The following is a 25669-nucleotide window of genomic DNA, read 5'->3' on the forward strand; positions in this document are numbered from 1 at the left end:
ATAATTATTAGAATCTACTGAGTGCTTTCCACTTAGCAGAATCTGTTCTAAGAGTTTTTATTTGTATTACTTCAATAAGCTCTACAATGATGTGATAGGTAAGATTATTATCCCAATTTTACAGATGTGGAAACTGAGGAACAGTGGTTAAGAAGCCCTGTTAAGTGGAAAACCTACTATTTCAATCCAGATTGTTAAACTAGGATCTGAGTTCTTAACTTTTATACTATACTGCCTCTCATATATCAATTGTTTTCCCAGATACTACCCTACTATAAATCATTCATTCCCTTAATAGATGTTCTACCTGAGGGCAAGGGAGGAGATCTGATTAAGTTGGTTATGAAAAAAATAAAGCAGCATAAAATAAAGGAACATAATAAAATAAAATATTGGGAGTATAAAATAAAATTAAGGAAGTATAAAATGTAGGAAGAAATAATATTTGTCAAGCACCTTGAAAAGAAATTTTATACACACAGTGCTATTTTTGTATTTATATATATATATATGAAAATGACATATCACAACCTGAATAAATAGCAGCTTCTAAAATGTGATGATGCACAGACTAAGGTTAGATCCACTTTAATACAGCTCATATAATATGTAAAGTGTTTTGGAAAAGAGACTTCTCAGATTCCAAACCCTGAACGTATCATGGGATTTATAAACAAAGATGAACAACTTATCCAAACCCTGAACATATCATGGGATTTATAAACAAAGATGAACAACTTATTAAATGACTGACAACTGGAATCTATGTGGTAGATATTTGTATTTGTACAATAATTTTAGTATTTCAACTGCTTAATATAAAGTTATCAATTAACTTTTGAAATATGAATAACTTAGAAGCCATGGTGATTTATGGGAGTAGTATATAAAGTATATACAATTGCATTAATAATCTCCATGTTTTTCTGATCCAGTCATTTCATGCACACTACTGTCAGTTAATCATACTTATAATGAATGGCAACTCTAATGTGCCTTTCCTGCTCAAACATTTTCCTTCCTTTTCACTCAAGTCCCTTCCCCCAACAGTTTCCTATTACTTTCCTTTACATGGGAAATCACTTCACTGACAAAAATAAGAACCTCTAAAAAGAGGCTTAAAAAAAAAACACCCGCAAACACCTCCATTGTCATAAATCCCCTCCTAGGGAGCAACTCTAATCTTCTGAGAGGAGAAGCAGGCAGCACACCAAAACAGACGTTGTCACAAAACAATCCTATCTCCCATCTAGTCTCCTCAGGGTCAGTTAGTTTATCTTTCCAGAAAGTCATGTGTTATACCATAAATGACCTTTCTCTTTCCCTTCTAAAAGTTATTTGTTTCCCCTAACTCCCCTTTTACTCCCTTTCCCCTATTAAGATGGTATATAAGCCCACAAATACTAACACCAGGTCGAGTTACATTTTTTTGTGATCCCAGTACATACATACATAATTAAAGCTGCTTTTTCTCTCACTAATCTCTTTGTCAGTTTAATTCACAGGCCCTCAAGTATAAAATTAATACATACTATTAACAATAAAATAAAATAAAATTTAAAAAAACACAACAAAAAACCGAAAGAATGTAGAGGAAAAGTTTTCCTTTCCAACACAGTAAATTACAGATACAGATTTAAATCTATTTATATTCTTACCATGTTTTGTTACATATTGAAAGTATTAAACATGTAAAATATTTGTTTCTTTTAAGAGTTATATTCTCTAATGAATTAGTGCCCCCCCAAAAGTTGATGACTGTCTCTGAATGTGGTTCGATTCTTGTGAACTACAGGCAGGAGGTATTATACCAACAGAATTTTCAGATATATAATGAGGTAACATTGCCTACTGTATTATGCCCTCCCAAATATTTCCAAAACTTCAGAGATTAAACACCATTACAGGCTTATCCCATTTTCAAATGAAATTAATATATTGATATTTTGCACAGAACTGAATAAAATTGAGAAGGCCTACACCTTTGCAACACCTTAATCTGGTGAAAAATTCCAAAGAATTACACATACAAATTAATTTTAAAGAGTTTAACTAAAAATATTTGTCAAAGAAGGAATTCTAAATGGAGCAAAGAGAAGACACGACCTGTGAAAGTACACAGGCTAAAATATTTAAACATTTCAATGCTGTTTTAAGAAGATTATAGGGAATTTTTTTATTTTTTATTATTGATTTCAGAGAGAGGAATGGAGAGGGAGAGAGAGATAGAAGATGAATGAAGAAAGAGAGTCATTATCGGGTGCCCCGTGCATGCTCCTTACCAGGGATCAAGCCTGAAACCCCCACATGTAACCTGACCGGGAATCGAACTGTGACCTCCTGGTTCATAGGTCAACACTCAACCACTGAGCCACACCTGCCAGGCTAGGTGATTTATTTTTAAAAATTTAAGGAAGTAAAGCTATTTTAAAATTACATTTTTAATAAAATATCAGTGACATAATATTACAGATCAATATGGCTAAAAACCGGCTTAAAGCATGTAAATATGTACAAAAAATAATTATTGTTTTTGTCACCTTTTATTATTATATTAAGATAGTATAAATAAAAATTTTAGCTGTTATTTTAAAGCACACATTTATTTGTTATTTTTTAAGACACGGTTTTATTTTTGAAAATAGTTTTCCAGTAGACTGGTTTTATGAGTCTACCAATATAAATCCAATTTCTTAGTCAATAATATTTCATAGCATATAAAATTTTGTTTTAATGTCCCTTTTGTCTCTCAAACATGAAGTTGTTAGGAATGATAAGTTAATTATATGTTTAGCTTACCAATAAACTGCCTGACACCTATTTTACTTTAGTTCACTAACCAATTGGACAGAGATAGAGTCCAAAATTACACTGCTGGAAATTATGATAAACAGGGCAAAAGTGGCTTAATATTGCATGAAATGCTGCATTAGAATCAACATTATGAACTTTTTGAGATGAACTGTAGAAAAAACTAAAATTCTGGTAAAGAATTCAATTACGATCACATTAACACTTCAAAATACATTTTGATTACATATTCTTTAAGTCACAAACTACTTTCAAGAATACCTCTTATAGTCTAATACTTGCACATGTGAAAAACATGGCATGAGCCCAGCATTTTTATTATATCAATACTTGAGTAGCAAAGATGGAACATATCCCAATGACCATCAACAGAGGACTAATTAATTGAATTATGGCACATCCATAGACCAAAATGTATTGCAGCTATTAAAGAAAGATAGGTCTGTGAATTCAATGTTAATGAATCAACAACATATATTAAGGTGTCTTTAAACAGAATCACACATTTAAAAAAGTTATGTATTGCTTGGTTGATGAAAATGTTTTGACCAGAAGCTCAATCTGTATTTCCGAGCCCTGTATTTCTCCTAGGAGCAATGGTTCAGTGTTTGCTAATTCAGTATTCATGGTGAATTTATAGAATATAACTACTGTGAATAATGAAAGAAGAAAAAGAGAGGTCTGTTTATGCTGATATTGATTTATAAAATATAATATTAAATTAAAAAATAACATGCAGAAAAGTATACATTTATTAAGACGTAAAATGGTAAATATTAAGTTACCACATGACCAAGAAATTCTCCTCTTTGTTATATGAGAAAATAGAAGATACTTCCCTATAAAAAACTTTATAAGAATGTTCACAGTAGCATTATTTATAATATCAAAAAGTGGGAAAACCCAAATGCCTGTTAACTGATAAATGGACAGACAATTATGATATACTATTTGGCAATAAAAAAGTACTGATGAACTTTGAAAATACTACGTTGAATGAAAGCAGTCACAAAAGAACAAATTTTTAATGATTTTATTTATGCAAAATGTCCAAAATAGGCAACTATAAAGACACAATGAGTAGATTAATGGTTGCCAAGAAGGAAAATGGTAGAAAATGGTAGTGGCTGCTAATGGTTCAGGGTTTTCTCCTGGGGCGATGAAAATATTCTAAAATTGATAGTGGTAACGATTGTACAACTGTGTTAATACACTAAAAACCATTGATGTGTACACTTTAAGTGGGTGAATTGTATGGTATGTGATTTACATCTCAATAAGAAATAAAGCTTTAAAAATTTTCAAAATATCCCTATGAAAGGAGGTTAATATACCTGATCAGGTTCCCTACTCATCCCTTGCTTCCCCCAAAGACATTAAAGTAAATTCACAAAGAATTAGAAGAAGTATACCAAAGATAGTTTGAGCAAGTTTCAATCTCCACAGTGACAGCCAGGTCAAATCTAAAACACAGTGTTCAGTTCTTACTATTACACTTTAAGGGAAATGCAAAGAAACTACAGCTTATTCTGGGTGGCTTTCTCAAATTGAATTACCTTGACTAAGCCACTGATCTGAATAAATCAATGAAATAGCTAAATTTAAAAGTTATAAGTAAATAATATATATAATAAATGACCTAATTTTACCGTTTTTTGGAATGTAATATGCTTACTTCAGCAGGATAGGCAACTGAGTTTTGGATTACATCTTTTTAGCAATGTCTGACACTTTCCCAAGCTACAGTCTGTTACAGAGGTATCCTGGTAGCAAAAAGAGTAAACTGAATTCCATTTTATTACACAGTCACAAGAATTATTACAAGGAACATGTCTACTTTATTCATTATTTTCCAGGTCCTACCATATTAAATGGCACAAAGTAGGTACTCAAATATACATACTACCTGCCTTTTCCTAAATTCATGGTTTAATGATAAAGTAATTAAAAAGAGAATGTTTTAAACTAAGTATTTTAAAGTACTCTAAATGTACTTCATCCATCTACTTATGCTTTAAAAAAGTCAAAACTTACTATTATGTTATTTTCAATCTAAGAAAACTGTAAGAATTTACACTCAATGCCAGGTGGCTAAGTGAAATTCTGACCAGAATACAAATGTCACCTCACCCCATACCCTGCAACTTATGTATTTTTCCAGTCTGACCATGCTCTTAGTGACTTATAAAAGAGGGAGAGATAAGAACTTTAAATAGAAAAAAAGAAAAATATCTTTTGAACTTTTAAAATGACTGCCTTTTATAGAAATAAGTTAATTTTAGGACTGATTTCCTCAAAATATGTTTTTTCTCTACCAAAATTATGCTATAAAAGTTTTTCTCAAAGTGAACTGTTCAGAAAATACACTAAAAATGCTTTCAAGGATCTTCCTTGATTTCATTATGAAAAAATGTAATCCTTTCTTGGTTATACCTATTCCCAGTATTCTGAGCAGTAAGTACCTATAAATAAAAACAATAGTGATTAGTGAGGTGATCATTTCCTTTTGGCCCTGGAGTTAAGGCTCTCATTATCTCATACACACTTACGAAGATGCTGAGCCTTCAGAAGGAACATGTGTTTATCAAAGTTTAAATATAGCCATTGGGTCTCCTGAGAGTAAATTTTTGTATCGAACACCAACAAAGGCTGAATGTTAGAACCAGAACTGTGTGAAAAGTAAGGAAAAGACAGGTTTTGCCAATGTATGTTCATTATACATTGGGTCTGTTACTCTCTTACTGTCTTTGTTACTCATACATTCATTTAGTCACTAAATTACATATTCATTCCTTCATTCGTCTATTTTAGGAATATTTCTGGTGGGCCTATTATGTATTAAAACACTATAGTGGGTAGTAGTGATACAGCATTACAAATGAACATAGTTTCTGCGCTTAAGGAGGTTATATTTCATTGAGAAACACAGACAGTGCACAGACAATGATAATATAACATAGGTAAAAGCTATGAGAGATGCTAAGCTAACACACAGGAGGAACACATGGGAAATCATAGAGGGCTCCAAGAAGAAAAAACCCAAGCTCAACCAGCCTTCGTTCCTAAATGGATTACCCTAAAATTAAAAATTAGACTTCCTTCAAAGCTTAATTTGCATTTATCTCAGAATGCAAAAAAATATTAGGGTAATTATCATTTACTACACTGTTTAGGTAGGAGTGGGAAGAAGGAACCAGAAGGGCTGGTTTCATTGAAACTGCTGCCCAATAGTCCAATATTACAAAAATTTTCCCACCTGGGTAGAGCTAATTTAACTCTCCATAATCTCTCAAAGAAAAATATTTTAGAATTTTTAAACTCTCAAAACATCTAAAAAGGAAACAAATGGTATTCTCCTAGCTTTTCAGTTGTCATTTTCTTCCTAAATTAGGCTGAGTCACACAGAGGTGCTTCTTAAAAAACTCATTAGGGAAGTATGCTTAGCAAACTTCTTTACCTGCCTGTTTGATTGTTTTCCTAACCCACAGCCAGCAAATCCTCTACTAAAAAACCCATAGCGGAGTTCATATCGAGGACTCAATTGAGGCTCTTCTTTTTGCAGGTGTTAAATCTCACTTTCGGTCTCACTTTTAGTCTCTGTAGTCTCACTTCTCAGATACCAACATAAAATAAAACCAAAGGGAACAAGAATTTTATTTCACCTCCACCTAACATAAATTGAGGAAAAAAACTATACATATATGTATATATATATGTGTATATATGTGTATATATATGTGCATATATACACATATATGGTGAGAGAACAATTAAATAATAAAATATCATACACCTATAGGCCATACAGGAAAAACATTTTCAAACATTTTGATGTCAGTGCCTAGGTGGCCAGAACTAAGAAGATGTAGTCATCATATTTTTAATAAACTTAGTAACACAAATAAAAACCAAATGTGAAGTCATTATGATGTACCTCTTAAACTTATACAGTGTTGTATGTCAATTATATCTTGATAAAACTGGAAAAAAATTAAATCAATAAATGTAATACCAAAACCAAGAAAGTCAAAGCTAAGATGTAAAAGGAAAGAGCACAATGCCTGGTTGTCAGGTGGCCCATTACTCTAGGTAAATTACAACTTAGTTGAATCAGTTTTTACATCTCTAAATTGATAGGATTAAACTAAGTGAATATGGCTCCTGTGCAGGAAAGAAAATTTCAAAAGTATGTGGCTGACAGACCCTAAGGTGATCCTCAACAATTCCCACATCCTGGTGTTCACTATTTTGTGTAATCCCCTTGAATGTGGGTGGAACTTGTGACTTGTTTCTAACCAAAAGGTGACTCCCATGTTTAGGTAACATTATATGGCAAAGATGATAGAAGCTGTGGATGGAAACTAGCCAACATTCAGCAGCCAGTAAAAAAAAACCCAAACAGGGTATTCAGTCATATAACCACAAGAATTCTGCCAACAATTTGAATTAGTTTGGAGCAATTCTTCCCCACTCAACCCTCCAGATAAAAATGCAACCCAGCCAATACCTACATTGCAATCTTGGGTGACTCTGAGCATACGATCCAGTTAAACTGTGCCCTAAATCAAGACTCATGGAAACTGTAAGATAATAAGTGTGTGTTGCTTTAAGTCAGTAAGTTTGTGGTGATCTGTTGCACAGCATTCTAAAACTAATATAAGTAGACAATGCAATCATCCATTGGTTGACTGAGTATCAGTGTCCGATGTGTCAATGGTTCTGGATTAATGAAATACACAGATATCAAAGTTTTGGTTTAATCATTAGTTTTAACCTTCTAGATCCTTATTCATCTTCAGTTAAACTGGGTTTCTAAACTGCATAACATACTCATTGAGTGTCCATTCTCCTCTCCCCTCCCTGCCCTTTTCAACATAAGCTTCATTTCAAGTATCACCTCTTCTTGAAATACTTCATCTGTGTCCCCATTAAACTTTTATATGGTCTATAATAATATTCCTCAGTTAAAGCATTATAATAGAATGGTAAATGAGAATCTTTGACTCCTTTTCCCTTTTTGACTTATAGGGATGAAGTTTCTCTTTTTAAGAAAGAAAGATGGCCTGGCCGGGCGTGGCTCAGGGTTGAGCATCGACCTAGGATCCAGGTGACCAGGGTTCGATTCCCAGTCAGGGCACATGCCCGGTTGCGGGCTTGATCAATGACTCTCTCACCATTGATGTTTCTGTCTCTCTCTCCCTCTCCTTTCCTCTCTCTGAAATCAATAAAGATAAGAAAGAAAAGAAAGAAAGAAAGGAAGGAAGGAAGGAAGGAAGGAAGGAAGGAAGGAAGGAAGGAAGGAAGGAAGGAAGGAAGGAAGGAAGGAAGGAAGGAAGGAAGGAAGGAAGGAAGGAAGGAGGAAAGAAAGAAGGAAAGAAAGAAAGAAAGAAAGAAAGAAAGAAAGAAAGAAAGAAAGAAAGAAAGAAAGAAAGAAAGAAAGAAAGAAAGAAAGAAAGAAAGAAAGGAAAGAAAGAAGAAAGAAAGAAAGAAATAACCTGTTTTTATTCCACCTGCTGTCTAGCCACTTGAAATTAAAGTAATGAATTCATCTAAGTTGTTTCACATTTATGTATATGTATTATATAGTCAATAAATAATACCAGCAAGTAGGGAAACTATTATCAATTAATTAAGCTATGTAGTCCTTTAAAATTATTACAGATATTACTACCAATACCTCTCTAATTGAGATACTATGTCCAGGGAGCAAAATGTTATATGTTATAGTAATAACACTTTTCTTTCTTACATTAACAACTGAGAATCAGTACAATGCACATCTCTTGGTTTTACCACTCTTTTTTCTGGGACTACCTCACCTCCTCCCTCATTTGGGGCATCTCACCATTCTGGCCATAGGCATTTGTCTTATAACTAGTCAATTAGTATAGCCTATACCCTTGGCCACAGTGATTGGGTGAGACATGAGCACATGACCAGATTAACAAAATTCGAACTCTTTCAAGGGATTTTACATTTTAGAGCCAGAACTGAAGAGAGACCATGGAGCTAGAAGGAAAGAAATTAGAAGTTAGCAGCCATTATTCTGGTTTCATGGAGACAGCCTGAATGCAGTAAGAGAAACTAAAGCCAAAAAAGACCGGAAAAGATAATGATAGTTGCACAAACTCCCTAATCCTATTCTTTGAGGTTCCCATACCCCTGGCTTCTAAAGCTTTTTCTTGATTGCATGACAGGTACTCCTTAGTTACATAAGCCAATTAAGTTCTATTTTGCTGTTTAAGCTAGTTTGACTTAGGTTTCTGTACCCTGAAAATGCAAGAATCAATTAATTAAAATAATATATTATTTATTTCATTAAAAAATTCTAATACTGGATTGGCCATCTATACGGCTCAAGTGAAAAATTCAGATACTGTCCATCTTCAAACATGTTCCTTAATTATAAAAACAATGTCTGTTAAACCTAATTGCTGAAGAACTTCAGATGAGTACATACTAGTACTTTTCAATTAAATAAGTTCTAAAACGAATAAACCCTCAAAAGAATTACACATATTTCCTCAGGAATGTATGGAAGGATGGAAATGAGGAAAGTCTTCCAAAAGCAAAGTAAAATTTAAAGTCTTTGGATTTGCAGTTCTGACATAGAACATAGAACAATACCACAGCGCCAGACCAGATTAAATTGTATTGTCCTAATATATACTTTATAGAACAATAAGCACATAGCTAAAAAGGAACCTGATTAAAAATGATAAAAACTTAGAGATATTATTATAAACAAGGCAACTTTGGTGGCTGTCTTAGATTTAGCAAACACTTAGCAGCAGAGTAAAATGAATGATAAGTAATGTTTAAAATGCTGCCATTAGAAAAATGCATTTCCCAATCAAATAAAATTTATTTACAGAGTAACAAAAGATAACAATATAAAAAACTCTTTTATTTTGTTCAATAAATATTAAAGGTCTCAAAGATATTCTAAATTGACATTTAATAAATGGATAATTAAAAATTAACTAAATTCATCTACCTGGAAATGCAATATGAGAATGTACAGCTCGATGGAAAATAACCACTTCAAAAACCAATGTTTATCCTCTGCTGACTGGCATTTTTAAGAAATTCAGTTCACCATAGCAACCTGTCTTAACACCAGCAGATAAGTACAGGCTATATTTAGATATGATTGCTTTCCAGACGACAATCCTGCCTTCCTTCATATTTAATGCCATGATCCAAGGAACCAAAATATCATTCAATCAGATTGTAGTGTGAAGACAAGTATACTAAAAGCGGATAAGGCTGTGTTTCAGAACTATGAAAAGAATAGTTTCCACCAAAAATGGAAATTTGTAAAGCACATAAAGGTAAATAAAATTTTGATGTCTAAGAAATTTACAAACAGATACAACTATTTTGTCCAATTTTATGTTTCTTCTTAAAGACAAAACAGCGTTATCAAGCACTAATGATCCATAATATCAAAGTACATTTAAACTAGCAGATTGTTGTTGTTTTTTAATTAGTATGCTGCATTTTGAATCTGGCATCTTCTAATTAAAAAAGAATTATTTTTACCCAAAAACAATCCTTTAGATGAGATATAAGAGCAATAGTAATACAAAGCAATACAATACAAAATAAGGAAGATAAATGGATTAAAATGCTATTGTTACAAAACTACTATGGCCTATTTGTACTTTACAATCTTCATAATGATAGTGACAAGAATTTCTGTTTTACTAAATAAGTACCATAGTTTTATACAATTTATGTCACAATATACCAAAGTATTGTAATAATAAAACATAAACAATACCTTTTATTTTTCTTTACCCTGTAGATGAGTTGCATCAAAATCATTACTAAAGACAAGATGTAAAAAATAAAAAGACATGATGTGAAGAGGTGAAGTTGAATTAAAAATACCAAGAACATGTCATCTCACACTTGTTAGGATGGCTACTATCAAAAACCCCCAGAAAACCCAAACAAACAAACAAACAGAAGAGAACAAGGATTGGTGAAGTGGAGAAATTAGAACCCTTGTGCATTGTTGGTGGGAATATAATATGGTACAACAGATAGGGAAAACAGTATGGCAGTTCTTCAAAAAAAATAAAAGAATTACTATATGACACAGCAATTCTGTGTCTGGGTATATAACTAAAGATGTAAAAGCAGGGTCTCTTAAAGAGATATTAGCACACCTACAACAGCCAAAAGGTAGAAGCAACCCAGTGTCCACTGATGATGAATGGATAAACAAAAGATGGCAACTTTTTTTTCTTCTTTTTCTTAAAGAAGACCCTTTAACATTTCTTGTAATACTGGTTTGTTGGTGATGAACTCCTTTACCTCCTTCTTGTCTGGGGAGCTCTTTATCGGTCTTCAATTCTAAACAGTAACTTTGCTGGTAAAGTAATCTTGATTGTAGGTCCTTGCTTTGCATCATTTTGAATATTTCATGCCAATCCCTTCTAGCCTGCAAAGGTTCTGTTGAGAAATCAGCTGACAGCCTTATGGGAACTCCCTTGAAGGTAACTAATTGCTTTTATCTTGCTGCTTTTAAGAGTCTCAGTTTTTCTTTAACATTTTGCATTTTAATTATGATGTGTCTTGGTGTGGGCCTCTTTGGGACTCTCAGTGCTTCCTTAACTTGTCTATTTCATTCACCAGGTTAGAAAAGTTTTCTGTCATTTTTTTCATATAGATTTTATTTTTTTAAATGTTTTTATTGATTGATTGACTGGGGGGGGGGGGGGAAGAGAGAGATCAATTTCTTGTTCCACTTATTTATGCATTCATTGGTTGCTTCTCGTATTTGCCCCGACCAGAGATTGAACTCACAACCTTGGTGTATTGGGACGACACTCTAACCAACTGAGTTACCTGGCCAGAGCCCTCACCTAGGTTTTCAATTCCTTGCTCTCTCTCTTCTTCAGGAACCTCCATGATGCAAATGTTGATAGACTTGAAGTTGTCCCAGAGGCTCCTTATACTATCCTCATTTTTCTGGATTATTTTTACTTTTTACTATTCTGATTGGGTATTTTCTGCTTCCTTATCTTCCAAATTGCTGATGTGATCCTCTGCTTCACCCACTCTACTGTTGATCCCCTGTAATGTATTCTTCATTTCAATTAGTGTATTCTTCATTTCTGACTCTTTTTTTCTTACGGTTTCTGTGTCCTTTCTTATACTATAGTGAGTTCCTTGAGCATCCTTACAACCATTGTTTTGAATTCTGTATCTGGTAGTTTGCTTGCCTCCATTTCATTAACTTCTTTTTCTGGAGATTTCTCCTATTTTTTCATTTAGGACCTGTTTCTTCCTCTCATTTTGACTGCTTCCTGGTGTCTGTTTCTATGTATTAGGTAGAGCTGCTACATCTCCCAGATTGGTAGAGTGGCCTTATGCAGGTGTCCTGTAGGGCTCAGTGTTATAGCCCCCCAGTCACATGATCTGGGTGCTCCTGGTGTGCCTCCTGTGTGGGCTATGTGCACCCTCCTGTTGTAGTTCAGCCTTGATTTCAGCTGGCACATCACTGGGATGGACTGACCCCTAGCCATATGGCTGAGAGGGCTGGCCATGACCACTGTGGAGAATCTGCTATGCAGGAGTCAACCCTACAGAGCAGACTCGCTTTAGTGGGGCTTTGGTGCCCTCTGAGTCCACCCCTTGGGTATGTCACTCGTGGAGGTGGTTGGATTGTAATCTGGCATGGTCTAAAGCTGCCCATTGGGTGCACTGGCTCTGGGGCCTCCTGATAAGTGCAGACCAAGGTCAGCTACCACCTGTGTCCTGTCAGGGAACACCAGGCATGAGCTACAGAGAGATCTGCAGATGGCTGCTACTTGTGCTGGGCTTGGAGGTGTCTAAGGGAGGCCAATCTGTGAACTGAGGCCGATTGTGCTAATGCCAGGCCTAGGTCCACTTATTAAGAGGCCAGGGGTATGCAGAGGTCAGATGGTGCTTAAGAAATTTTAGTTAAGTTGGAAGCATGAGCCAAGAGAGGCTGTTTATATGGAAAAACCACTGGAAAAGGCTTGGGTGGGCCTGCAAGTTAGGTGGGATGGGTCTCAGGGAATCACCAGGGCAGGCAAACAGTGTTAGCCAGGTTGATGGAGACTCAGATATGGCGCCTGACTGCCCACTCTGGCGAGGAAGGCTTAGCAAAGAAACTAGTCTCTGACAGCACTTTTGTTTGGCAGAAAGCTGCCCCTCCAGCCCTCGGCCTGAAGCCAGACATTTCAGTTCCTCCCCATATGTCCTTGGTGGGGTTTTTTGTATTTTTTTAAAATCCTCACCCAAGGATATTTTTTTTCCCATTGCTTTTCAGAGAGAGTGGAAGTGGGGGGGGAGAGAGAGAGAGAGAAAGAAACATTGATGTGAGAGAGATACACTGATTGGTTGCCTCCTGCATGCGCCCTGACCAGGGCCAGAGATTGAGCCTGCAACCAAGGTACATGGCCTTGACCAGAATCAAACCCAAGACCCTTCAGTCCATGGGCTGATGCTCTAACCACTGAGCAAAATCAGCTAGGGCTCCCTGGTGCCTTTTGAGCTGCTACCCCAGTGCTGAAGCTCAGATCGAGTGAATCCAAGTAAGTCTGTGCTTGGTCCCTTTAAGAATGCTTGGGCCCGGCTGGCGTGGCTCAGCAGTTGAGCACTGACCTATGATCCATGAGATAGCGGTTCAATTCCCTGTCAGGGCACATGCCTGGGTTGTGGACTCGATCCATAATAGGGGGCATGGTGGAGGCAGCCGATCAATGACTCTCATCATTGATGTTTCTGTCTGTCTGTCTCTCTCCCCCTCTTCCTTCTTCTCTCTGAAATCAATAGATATTTAAAAAAGAAAAAAAGAAGAAGAATGCCTGGGGCTCCAGAAGCCTTCCATCTTACTCAGTCACCATCCTAGCTGGTTTTTACAACCATAAGTTATGGAGACTTCTCTTCCCAGCACTGGAACCCTGGGCTGGGGGTTTTGGTGTGGGACTAGAACCTCTGGCTCCTCAGGAGGGAACCTCCATAGCCTAGATACCCCTCTAAATTTTTTAACTGCCAGAGGTGGGTCTATGGGGCCAGCCATTTCCACATCTCTGCCCCTCCTACCAGTCTCGATGTGGCTTCTTTATATCCTTAGTTATAAGACTTCTGTTTACTAGATTTTGTACAGTTCTGGATGATGCTTGTTTTGTAGTTAGTTGTAATTCTGATGTGGTTGTGGGAGGTTACGAGTACCTCATTTGCCCATGCCACCATCTTGACCAGAACTCTCCAAGACTAGAAAATCTTGCTTAGAAATTCACAACTTTCTCTTATTCCATGGAATCCCTACTTCATCATGTTCACACAATATGGCTCACTCAGTTCATTCAAGCCCAATAATTACTTTACTACAACAAAAGCAAAATTTGGGGGTATGTACTATACATAGTTTAGATAAATCACAGAAGGCCTATCACATTATTCCAGTGGCCTCACCAGATTTAGGGTATGAATTAGTCACTTTTGGTTCTGCCTGTTCATTCTGCTCTGAGGCCATAAACCTCACAAATTTCCATTTATTCACACACACACATACACACACAATTCAGCTTTATTTCTGCACTCTGCTCAAAAAAATTCAGTACCTGTTCATTTATCTGATTAAGACATTCTACATATTGCTCTGTCAATACTGACCAGATAGTATGGGTTCTCCTCATCCTATTTTTTTCCTTCTCTCTTTATTCTGTTTTTCTTTCTAAGAACATTAGTGATTGAAATACCCAATTTTTCTTTACATATCAACTCCTTTTAGCATCTGCAGCTCAAAAAGGTGAGCCATAATACAAATCTGACAGGCATATTAACACATAAAGCATTCATTCAATACTCTAATAATATATTTTTATTTTGGACACTTATTAAAATAACATAAATGTGCAATTTTAACAACCCTTACATTAGTCTGGAGTACTCATCAAATGCCAGTGATTTTTTTTTTTAAGGAGGGGATTTTTGTAAAAAAGTAATTTCTAACATATTTCCAACTCAATATTATTAACAATTCAACTCCGTATAGAACCAAATAGTGAATCAATAATAACAACTTATGTCATGAGTCTGCGACAGAAAAGAGGTACCTGGCTTTAAAAAAAAATCCTTACTAAGTAAATACTGCTATACAATAGTAACTCAGAATAAAATGCTTCTCATCATAATAACTGAAAAAAGTACATTGTTTTTGCCACACTGGGTAGGTCTTTCCCTAAAGACTTTTACAAAGTGAAAAATATACCTCTAAAATACAGATTAGAATCATTAATAGTAAATATTCATAACTTTTAATAAAGAAAAAGTTCTTTCCAAATCCAAGTGACAAGGGCAAAAAAAAATATTCTTTTTCACTAAATGTTTACATTCTAGACTAATGCCAAGGTAAGAGAATGATGCTGAATTAAGATAATATCTGCCTACTTTAAAACAGAAAATTCAAAATTATTTTGTCCATCTAATGCAGTAGTGATCTGAGAAAACTTTTTCTTTGAATACTAAGATTAAATTTAGAATTTAGTTACAGGCTACATGACAAATATTATTCTACATTCTGGTAAGAAGTACCAAATTCTCTCAAAACACTATGACTCATTATTATAATTCACTATTGAAGTATAATTCTCCATTGCTTTTACATTATTAAAGTCCACATGAGCACATTATTTTTCACAAATATTGCATTAAACAGATATATAATCCTACTGTACCAAAAATACACCTTACAAATAATACAATATGGAATTATTTAATTTATTCATTCAAATAAATGTTATTCAATATTCACTCACTAGGAATATTTACATTCACACAGATTAATTATATTCTTAATTAAATATTTATAGGACTAAAAGGACAACTGTCCATCTTCATTGGAATAAAAATCATGGAGAAAGAATATTGGCAATTCTTTTGATGAAGAAAAAAGAGAGATCAAGAAAAATAATTGAGAGAGTTGGTTTTGGAAAGTCATTTATGAACTCATTACATGAAAAACTTCAATATCCAATCATTTTCAAAAATCTGTGTCTTGTGACTGTATTTTTTTAAATGAATGAAAAATCATTAAGGAGTCAATTACCTTCAGGTTAAACACATTTTTGTTTTTCATTCCTCACAACATTCCCAATGAATTACAAGACTGATTTCCTGTTAAAATATATTTTAGTGAATTATACATCATTAAAGAAAGCACCTGCCAACATTCAATTTTATTTTCTCTACTGCCCAGGGCTTAACTAGTCTTGACTTTTTTTTTCAGTAAAAGGTGATCTTTCTGGGAGGGCATGTTCACGTAGAAGATAGTATGAATAATTTCCAGTAATATACAACTGCAAAAACTATAATTCAAGAAATAGAAAGTGACATTATATTACATGCTGATAAAGAATGGGATTGACTGACAAACAAGATTAAAAATTGAAACCTTTAAAATTCTTCAAAAATCATGTGCTGTATACAGTTTTCTTATGTAAAACATTAGAAATATATTCAAATATATTGTTATTACAAATTATTATATCTTGTTATTACAGATTATTTTATGTTTGTAATTATGCTTACAAATAATTATCATAAATTATTCAAAAAAAGCATAAAATTGATGTAAATAAATTCAATCTCATTTTTCCAAGCAAACAAACTACTAATCATCTTCCCTGGTTAGTATCTACTGCCATATTGGCAAGATATCATCAGCCATTAGCCCTACTCCTTGAAAGGCAATAATTAATCATAACACTATCCCTTCTTCTGAAATCTCTTATATTTCTAAAAAGTAACTGTTCCATAACTTCACCTCTGTTTAAACTGTTCCATGTGCTTCACTATATGTAAGAGAAATTATTAGAAAAGAAAAATTAGCTCAACCTTAAGTCAGTTCTCAGTTACAACTGTTTTGAAAAAGTCACACAAACCATAAACTTTTAAATTATAATTAATAGTAAAAGCCAAATACTCACAAAGAAGGATCTTGTACGAGATCTTTGAGATTTATCCCACTGCGATCTTCTGCAAGATTCCTGAAGCAACTATCACTCACTAAACAGGAAAAAGGGAAAGAAAAAGAAAATTAAGTTTTGTTTACATTTCATTTAAATTACTGCTGACCAAAAGGAATTTTGAAATTAAAACTGGCTCTCAGGATACAGTTTTTCTAAAAAGCAATATTGACCAGTTTCTGGGCCTCATGCATTTAGCAACAAATATTAACATTCAACAACAAACCAATAATATAAGCATACAGACTTTATATAAGTACAACACAAAAAAGAGTAAACATGTGGGTCAAAAAAAGTTTTTTAAAGAAATTTTTCTTTTTTTTTAATGTCTTTATTGATTTCAGATAGAGGAAGGGAGAGGGAGAGAGAGAGAAACATCAATGATGAGAGTCATTGATCAGCTGCCTCCTGCTTCCTCCCTGCTGGGGACTGAGCCTGCAACCTGGGCATGTGCCCTGACCTGGAATCGAACCTTGATTGATGCTCAACTGCTGAACCACACTGGCTCGGCAAAATATTGTTATTTTTTACAAAACTAATTTACCAGCACACATTGGCAAGTCACTGCTTCTACAACTAGAAAAAAATATAAATTATACCCTCAAATCATATTTTTAAATATATAGGAGAGCAATGGAAGTAAAATGAATAAACCAAGAGGAAAATGGTATCTATTCTTAAGTAAGCTGAGCCTCCTGATTGCTTTCATTTCTGGAAGATTTGCCATTTGGACACAAGCTAAGAATCAGAAAGAGTGACACTCTCAAGGAAAAGAGAAACCAGCATAGCTCTTTATGGTTTATATGCTGCATGATAGACTGGAATCTTAAGAAGCCCTCAAACACAGTTTTCTCCTGGGAGATCTGCTGAGGAATGGGACTGCACGAGTGGATTGGGCAAGAAGGCGAGAGTGAGGTAGAGGGGAAAAAAATGTTTTCTGTAGTGTTATAGTGATTAGTAGTCAAAGTCATACCACAACAAGTAGCACCTACAACTTTTAGTATATAATTTCAACAGGTCTCCCCTCTAGATATTTACCCTCAACCAAAAAGCACCCCATCTTGAGGGAGGAGATGAAAAAGAGGTGGCAAAGCCCAAATGGTAGAGCAAAATCTCCCACAATTTCACAGCTAATTAAGTATAAAGTCACACCAAAAAGAAATACCTGAAACACAACAGGTCTTGCTCTTAAGACATTTAAAACCAGAGGTAGATTAGGTATATCTAAAGCTGTCACTCAAATCACCCAGCTCAATTCATGGTTGAGTTGAGGTGATTAGCACTTCATTATTTTTTTCTAATTAGTACAGAAAATAACATTTATATCAATCTATTATCCTATCATAAACAGTATTTGAAATACAATAATAGTTATGGAGCATGGGAAGGGCCACAAAATGTTACCAATAACCAACAGGAAAATGATATCTATAAACTGATCCACAGATGGTAAAGATTTAGAAGACCAAAGACTTTAAGAAGACTATTTAACAAAAGTTAAAGAAGGTATAGAAAAATGTTTTGCAGTAGAAGAAAAGAAGAAAATTTCAATGGATAATTTAAATTTATGAAAAAGCATCAACTAGTCATTTTAGAACTGAAAAATACAATATGTGAAATTGAGAAATCAGTGGGTGAGTTTTATAGCTGACTCAACATAGCAAAACACAGGTTTGTGAACTTGAAGAGATCAGCAGAAAATATCCAACGAAAGCAAAGAGAGAGAAAAAAAACCTGAGAAGAACAAAACATAAGAGACATGTGGGAATCAAAGAGCTCAATGTAACTTCATTTGAGAAGAGGAAAGAGAAAATGAGGATGAAGCAATATTTTCAGGAAAAAAAAAAACCCAAACAGCTAAGAATATACCAAACTGATATAATAAATTATTCACTGACTCAGGAAGGATAGCCAAGCCAACAATGGAAAAAAGTTACAGAAAACCACATCCAGTAGTCAAATGGCTGAAAGTCAAATACAACAAGAAAATCTTAAATACAGCCAGTAGAAAAAGAACACATCACCAACAAAGGAAAAGAAAAACTTACAGCTAAGTATTCAACATAAACTATGGAATCCAGGAGACAACAGAATGACATTTAAATGCTGGGGGAAGGAAGAGAATATGAGAATCTAAAAGTCTGTATCTTGATAAAATATTGATTCTAAAATTAAAGGCAAAATAAAACTTTATATAATATTTTTATATTTGTTAGCATAAATATTAAGTGATTATTTTCTATTTCAAGTTAACAGTTACAGGGTATCCCCAAAAAATGTATACACACTGTAACAGCTGATAGCTCACTTAGCCTTGAAAATTAGCTGTATATTAAAAAACACTGACTTTATAATCATTCCAAGTGTATACATTTTTTAGGACACCCTTTAAAATCTACATAAAAAGCATGAACAATATAACATTTGCCTTGTTTCTTTAAATTATCTTAATTTTTATTTGGATTTTTATATTACCTTTTATTACAGAGAGTCCTTCAAAATTATTAGCTTTAAGTCCCCCAAATCTGGATTTTCCTGTGATATAAATGATTAATACACACAAACAATGATGCATTAAAAATACTTGAAGTTGGTCTAGCAGGCACAGCATAGCAGTTGAGCATCTACCTATGATCCAGGAGATTACGGTTTGATTCCTGGTCAGGGCACATGCCCTGGTTGTCAGCTTGATCCCAGGGATCCTGCAGGAGACAGCTGATCAATGACTCTATCATTGATGTTTCTATCTCTCTCTCCCTTCCTCTCTCTGAAATCAATAAAGACACATTTGAACATAAATATGTATAAATATTTATATATTTGAAGTTGCAAAAAGTTTGGATTCTTAATAATTCCAAAAAAAATCCCCACTTTTTTTTGCAATGAGTAAAGTGATTTTGATTAATATATAATTTTTATTCCATATTTAATAGACACTGAACTCAACCTGTTGATTTAAGACAAATTTTCTGCTTTTCATAATTTTAACACAACTGTTCTTTACTATACCATTTTCTGAGTAGGGCCAAAAAATAAATAAATTAGATGTTGGCACACTTCAAGAAAAGTTGGCTTCCAGCTGAGCTGAACTAAAATTGATATAATACATTAACTCACTGAAAGTATAATACATTACATTATAAAATTTGTTCTCATAAAGTTTCTTGCCCAATTTGGCAAATATGAGTGCTTAGTTACAAACTTCAAGAGCCTGAAAGTTTGGGAAGCTTAATTAAAATGGAATAAACCTTTGCTCCTTCAAAGGCTCGCTAGTCAGCTATCTGTGAAATGAGTTTTGCTAAAAAGGTCACTCTTCTAAAATTCATGTCCCATCCAAGTTTTAAGTTAAAAACAGAGCAAGAAATCTTAAGAAATAGTTTCCTAACAAAAATTCTGAAACTTTATCTGCCTAATAAAATAATTTCTTTAGCTAAGATTCTTTTCACCAATGCAAGAAATATTGTTTCTGAATTATAAGAAAGATATGGTACATTTTAATTAGGGAGTGAACATACTTTTTCACGTGTAAATCACACAAAATCAATCAGTTTTGGTCATGTTTTGTTGTTGCTTTCCCAGCATATTGCCAACTAAAGGAATTACTGTGCTCTCTGTTACACTGATTAATAAAAATTCTTCAACATGTCATTACAAAAGTCAGATAAAGCAGAAGAAACTACAATAGAAATATGTAGTCACAAACTTTATGGCACTAACATGAAAATTATAAACTTGCTTATTAATCTGGTTTATATTAATGTAATAATATTGTCCTAATATTATGTTAACTTGGACGGTAACGAAAAAAATTAATGATAAATGTTTGTACAATGCACTTTTTAGCAGAATTTTTATTCAACCATATGCATTTTTTCCTGTAAATGTTCATGTTTTGGATCTATAATCAAGATGTGCTAAGCATTTTTTATTCAATATCTCACTTAATCTTCACAATTATCCATTGATATACCTACTATTTGTATCCCCTTTTACAGATAGGAAACCGAAGCAAGGAGAGATTAAGCATCCTGCTAGAAATTATACATCTAATAAACAGCAGTACTGGGAAAATTCAGACCCTGTAATTCCAGAGCCTGTACTCTTAACCACTATGCCATACTGTCCATAGTTCTCATCAACTTCTCATATATTCTGGATTCACATGCAGAATTTATTAAAAACTTTCCATAACTTTAAAACCAATAAGTTAGACAATTAAAATTATGACATAATAAATGCCACTCAAAGTATTATTCAAAGTTAAAGTTTTTAAAAGTTGAATGAAACATTAGGGATCTTCCAGTTAAGTGGTTAGTTAACTGTACTTTATATCTCATGGGTTCTATGGCAGTATTTCAAATCAATGGCATCCTTTTTCCTTTTCAGCTAAAGCACTCTATTTTTTTTTAATATATTTTATCGATTTCAGAGAGAGGAAGGGAGAGAGAGAGAGAGAAACATCAATATGAGAGAGTCATTGATTGGCTGCCTCCTGCACACCCCCTACTGGGGATTGAGCCCAAAACCCGAGCACGTGCCATGACCAGGAATTGAATCATGACCTCCTGGTTCATGGGTGGATGCTCAACCTGGCAGCACTCTATTTTATATGTTACACTGCTTCAAAAATTACAAGAAATTTTACTAAATTTTACAGAAGCTGAAACACACACACACACACACACACACATACATACACACCTTAGAACAGTATTAGTTCTACTCTCCATTATTTTATAGATGAAGATCAAAATTTGCCTATGGTCAGCAGGAATCAGTATTCAAACTCAGTATAAACTTAGAAATATTTGTAAAATGGATCCTGAGCTTATTGTAAGTACCTTTTTCTGTATATTAATCTTTCTGGTCCATTATCAAGGTAATAGTTGACATTCATTACGTGCTAAGCACTTCACATTCGCTTTCTCACTTGTAGCAAGTATAATATAGTATTATATATAATAAATATAATATTTGATAAAATCTTTATAATGTATTTTCTAAGTCCTATTATTTGGATTATTCCATATGGTTATTAGAAACTATCTTACAAAAGACCTATCTTTTTCTTACTTCTAGGATGACATTCATATTCTATCTTGCTTTGATGAGGAAGGATTTGCCTAAGAAAATGTCTATCTTCAAAATTCATGTTTAAAATATAGCATGGGAGGAATTCAGTATTTATAAAATTGATTGTATTGCCCCATGTTTAAAAACATAAAAATAACGCACCATTTTGAAAACTGCTATTAAAAAAAAGTAAAAACAACCCGGCCAGTGTGGCGCTGGTTGAGGGTCACAGTTTGATTCCTGGTCAAGGCACATGCCCAGGTTGCCGGCTTGATCCCCAGGTGGGGGTGTGCAGGAGGCAGCCGACTAATGACTCTCTCTCATCATTGATGTTTTTATCTTTCTCCTTCTCCCTTCTTCTCTCTGAAATCAAGAGTAAAAACAGATTTAATCTCAAAACTCATTCATTCTCTAGCTTCTAAATATCCAGTGAAATAAAATTCCAAAGTAAGGAATGGCCCTGTGAAAACAAATGATAATTAAAATGAAATGTAACTCTATACTATAGACAATTCCAATTAATTCATTCAAAGTCTGACTGGACAAACAGACAATAGTTTACAATAAGAGAAAAGGATAAGGATACTGATAAAAGTGTTTCAAAAGACAAGTATTTGAGTATCAAAAAGTTAAGAGCTAGTTCTTAAGGACATTACATATAGTTCCAAAAATGTCCCTCTCTAGGATCACAGGGTAAAAGTTAAATGTTTAGTGAAAAATGTCACCATGCTGTAACTTAAAAATAGAACCCAAAATTTCAGTACTTGATTTGTTTTATTCTATGCTGGAAATATATCAGATAGCTTAGTACCTAATATAAGAAAAATAAGATTGGCTCCGTAATTCTTGGTGTCATTTTTAAATATAAATCTCTAATCTATATAGTTTTTGTTATTTAGGTGAAATTCACATAACACAAAATTAACCATTTTAAAGTGCACAATTCAGTGACATTTAGTATATTCACAATGTTGTGCAACCACTGCCTCTACCTATTTCCAAAACATTTTCATCCTCCCAAGAGAAAACCTGGTGCCCATTAAGCATGGAGTCCTCATCCCTCCCTCCCCCAGCGCCTGGCAACTACCAATCGGCTTTCCATCTCTATGAATAACTATTCTGGGTATTTCATGCAAATAGAAGCACACAATGTGAATTTTCGTGTCCGGAGTTTTTCACTTAGCATAATGTTTTCAAGATTCACTCATCTTCAGCATGTATCATCATATCAGTTCTCTTTATGGCTGAATAATATTCCATTGTATGTATGTGTTACCTTTGTTTATCCATTCATTCTTTGATGGCCATTGGGCTAATTCTATCTTCTGGCTATTATAAATAGTGCTAAATGAGCATGCCTGCACATTTGTTTGAGTTCCTGTTTTCAACTATTTGGGGCATACACCCAGAAATGAATTGCTGGATTATATGATAATTCCATGTTTAACTTTTTGACAAATTGCCAAACTGTTTTCCAAAGCAGTTGCAATATTTTACTTTCCACCAGCAATGTAGAAGGTTCCGTTTTCTCACATCTACAGTTGTTATTGTCTGTCTTTTGTCACTATTCCTTTATATCTCTGTCCAAAGCCTATATCAAAACCAAGTTACTGAGGAAACTTCAAAGTATCTCCTCCATCCCCATACAGGTTATTCTTCAAATTCTACACAATGAGAGATCAGTGAAGACTCAGTGGGAAACAAGAACTACCATGTCCACTCAGCAGTACCTACCTTGAGTATCAAGGAGGCCAAATGAAGAACTTAATTTCTATCCTAACCTGGCAGTAAAAAGGCAGTGCCTGCCCCCCTTTATCAGCCTAAGCATTACCTGTAATGATGAAATGTTAAAAACTTTCCCTTTCAAATTGGGAATAAGATACAAATATCTACTATTATCACTTCTATTAAAAAATGAACTGGTGGTTCTAGACAGTACAATAAGGCAAAAAATTGTAAATGATATACGGATAAGCTATTAGAATTAATAAGTACATTTAGCAAGGTTGACAGATATAAAGTCAATATAAAAAATAAACTGCAACAAGCAATCAGAAATGACTTTAAGAATGATACTACTTACAAATGCATTCAAAGATATCACATAACAGTAATATGTCTAAATGAAAGATATGCAAACTTTCCACATTGAAAATTATGCACTTTTATTCAGAAAAATTAAAATACCTACATAAATGGAGAGATACATCAAACTCATGGATTGGAAAGCTCAGTATTTAAAGATGCACCTTTATTCATTTTCATTTGCTTGAGAATAGTAAAAAGAAATGTAATGATATATAGTGGGTTTTAAAGCAGATTCAGGTGGCAGTACTGTGTTGCATAGTGGTTAAGAGCATAGGAGTTAGATGAGCCAAGGTTTGAAATCATGTTCTACTACACTCTACTCTCTTGATCTGGAACAAGTTACTTAACCTCAAAGAAGCTTTATTTTCATACCTTTCTTTTTTAATTGTCACTTGAGGATAAGTTTTTATTGATTTTGGGGGGAGGGGGGAGGAAGGGAGAAAGAGGAAAGAAGAGGCAGACAGGAGAGATTGAGAGAGAAAGAGAAAGAGAGAGAAACATTGATCGGTTGTTTCCCATACATGCCCCAACTGGGGATCAAATCTGACACCTAGTATGTGCCCTGACTGGGAATCAAACCTGCAACCTTCTGGTGTACTGGACGATGCTCCAATCAACTGAGTCACCCAGCCAGGGACAAGCCTAATTTTTTGTTGGGAGGCCCAATTAATTAATTTTGAAAATTTAATTTGCTACTATGTTATTTTTATTGTCCAAGGTCTCAAAACTTGAAAGTGGACGAGCTATAAGCTCTGAATCTAGGAAATCTGGCTCCAAAGCTTGTGCACTTCACTAAGCTAAAACAGTACCTCTTAAAAATATTAGTTTAGCAAATACAAAGGTGAATTACATGCTGTCATAAAAATGTTTCCAGTTTGGAAAGGAAGGAAAGATAAAACAGGAATTAATAACTATAGCAAATAAAAATAAAATGAGCACTGTAATGGTTAAAATTAAGGATTGAAGAAACCAAACATTTGTAAGTATTTGAAGCAACTAGAACTCTTAGGCATTGCTGGTGGGAATTAAAAATGATAAAACAACTTTGAAAAAAGGTTTGGCAATATCATATGAAATTAAAGATACCATTTGGCCCAGTAATGCTACTTATTAATATTTACCCAAGACCAATGAAAACATATACAATAGATCTTCATTACTTAAAAATCCATTTTTGTGAATTCATCTGCTTGCTAAAATTCACTTGTAACCCGATGATCAATATTCAGAGGGCTTTCACAATAATTTGTAGATATGCACAGAATGGAGAAAAATTTGAGTTCCCAGACATGCACATTCTCAGCTGAAGTTGAACACTCTACCTTGTTTAACCCTCATACTATAAATGAGCGTCCCTTCTGCAGTCTCTTTAATGACAAGTTTCTCGTGTTATGCTTTTTGTTGGTGGTATCACTGTTTAGAATGGCCCCTAGCATAGTGCTGAAGTGCTATCTAGTATTTCTAAGTGCAAGAAGGCTATGATGTGCCTTCAGGAGAAAATACGAGTGTTAGATAAGCTTTATTCAGTCATGAGTTATAGTGTTGTTGGACATGAATTCAACGTTAATGAATCAACAATACATATTAAATAAGGTGTCTTTAAACAAAAATATACATACTAGCTTATGTATTGATCAGTTGACAAAAAATATTGTGACCAGACGTTCATAGGAACCTAATCCTGT

At 34.1% G+C, this 25669-nt stretch overlaps 1 protein-coding gene across 2 annotated transcripts in view; it reads right to left on the reverse strand.

The window, feature by feature from the left end:
* The window catches only part of GPHN (gephyrin), a 351760-nt gene that overhangs the window by 279294 nt on the left and 46797 nt on the right, over positions 1–25669 (reverse strand). For both annotated transcript variants that reach the window (XM_087819798.1, XM_016223798.2), the window contains exon 2: positions 16785–16863. In XM_087819798.1, coding sequence (XP_087675924.1) covers positions 16785–16863 — 79 coding nt within the window. The remainder of the gene's footprint in view (positions 1–16784; positions 16864–25669) is intronic.

Source organism: Miniopterus natalensis, chromosome 1 (assembly GCF_054644295.1).
Source record: "Miniopterus natalensis isolate mMinNat1 chromosome 1, mMinNat1.hap1, whole genome shotgun sequence".
NCBI classification, from domain to species: Eukaryota; Metazoa; Chordata; class Mammalia; order Chiroptera; family Miniopteridae; genus Miniopterus; species Miniopterus natalensis.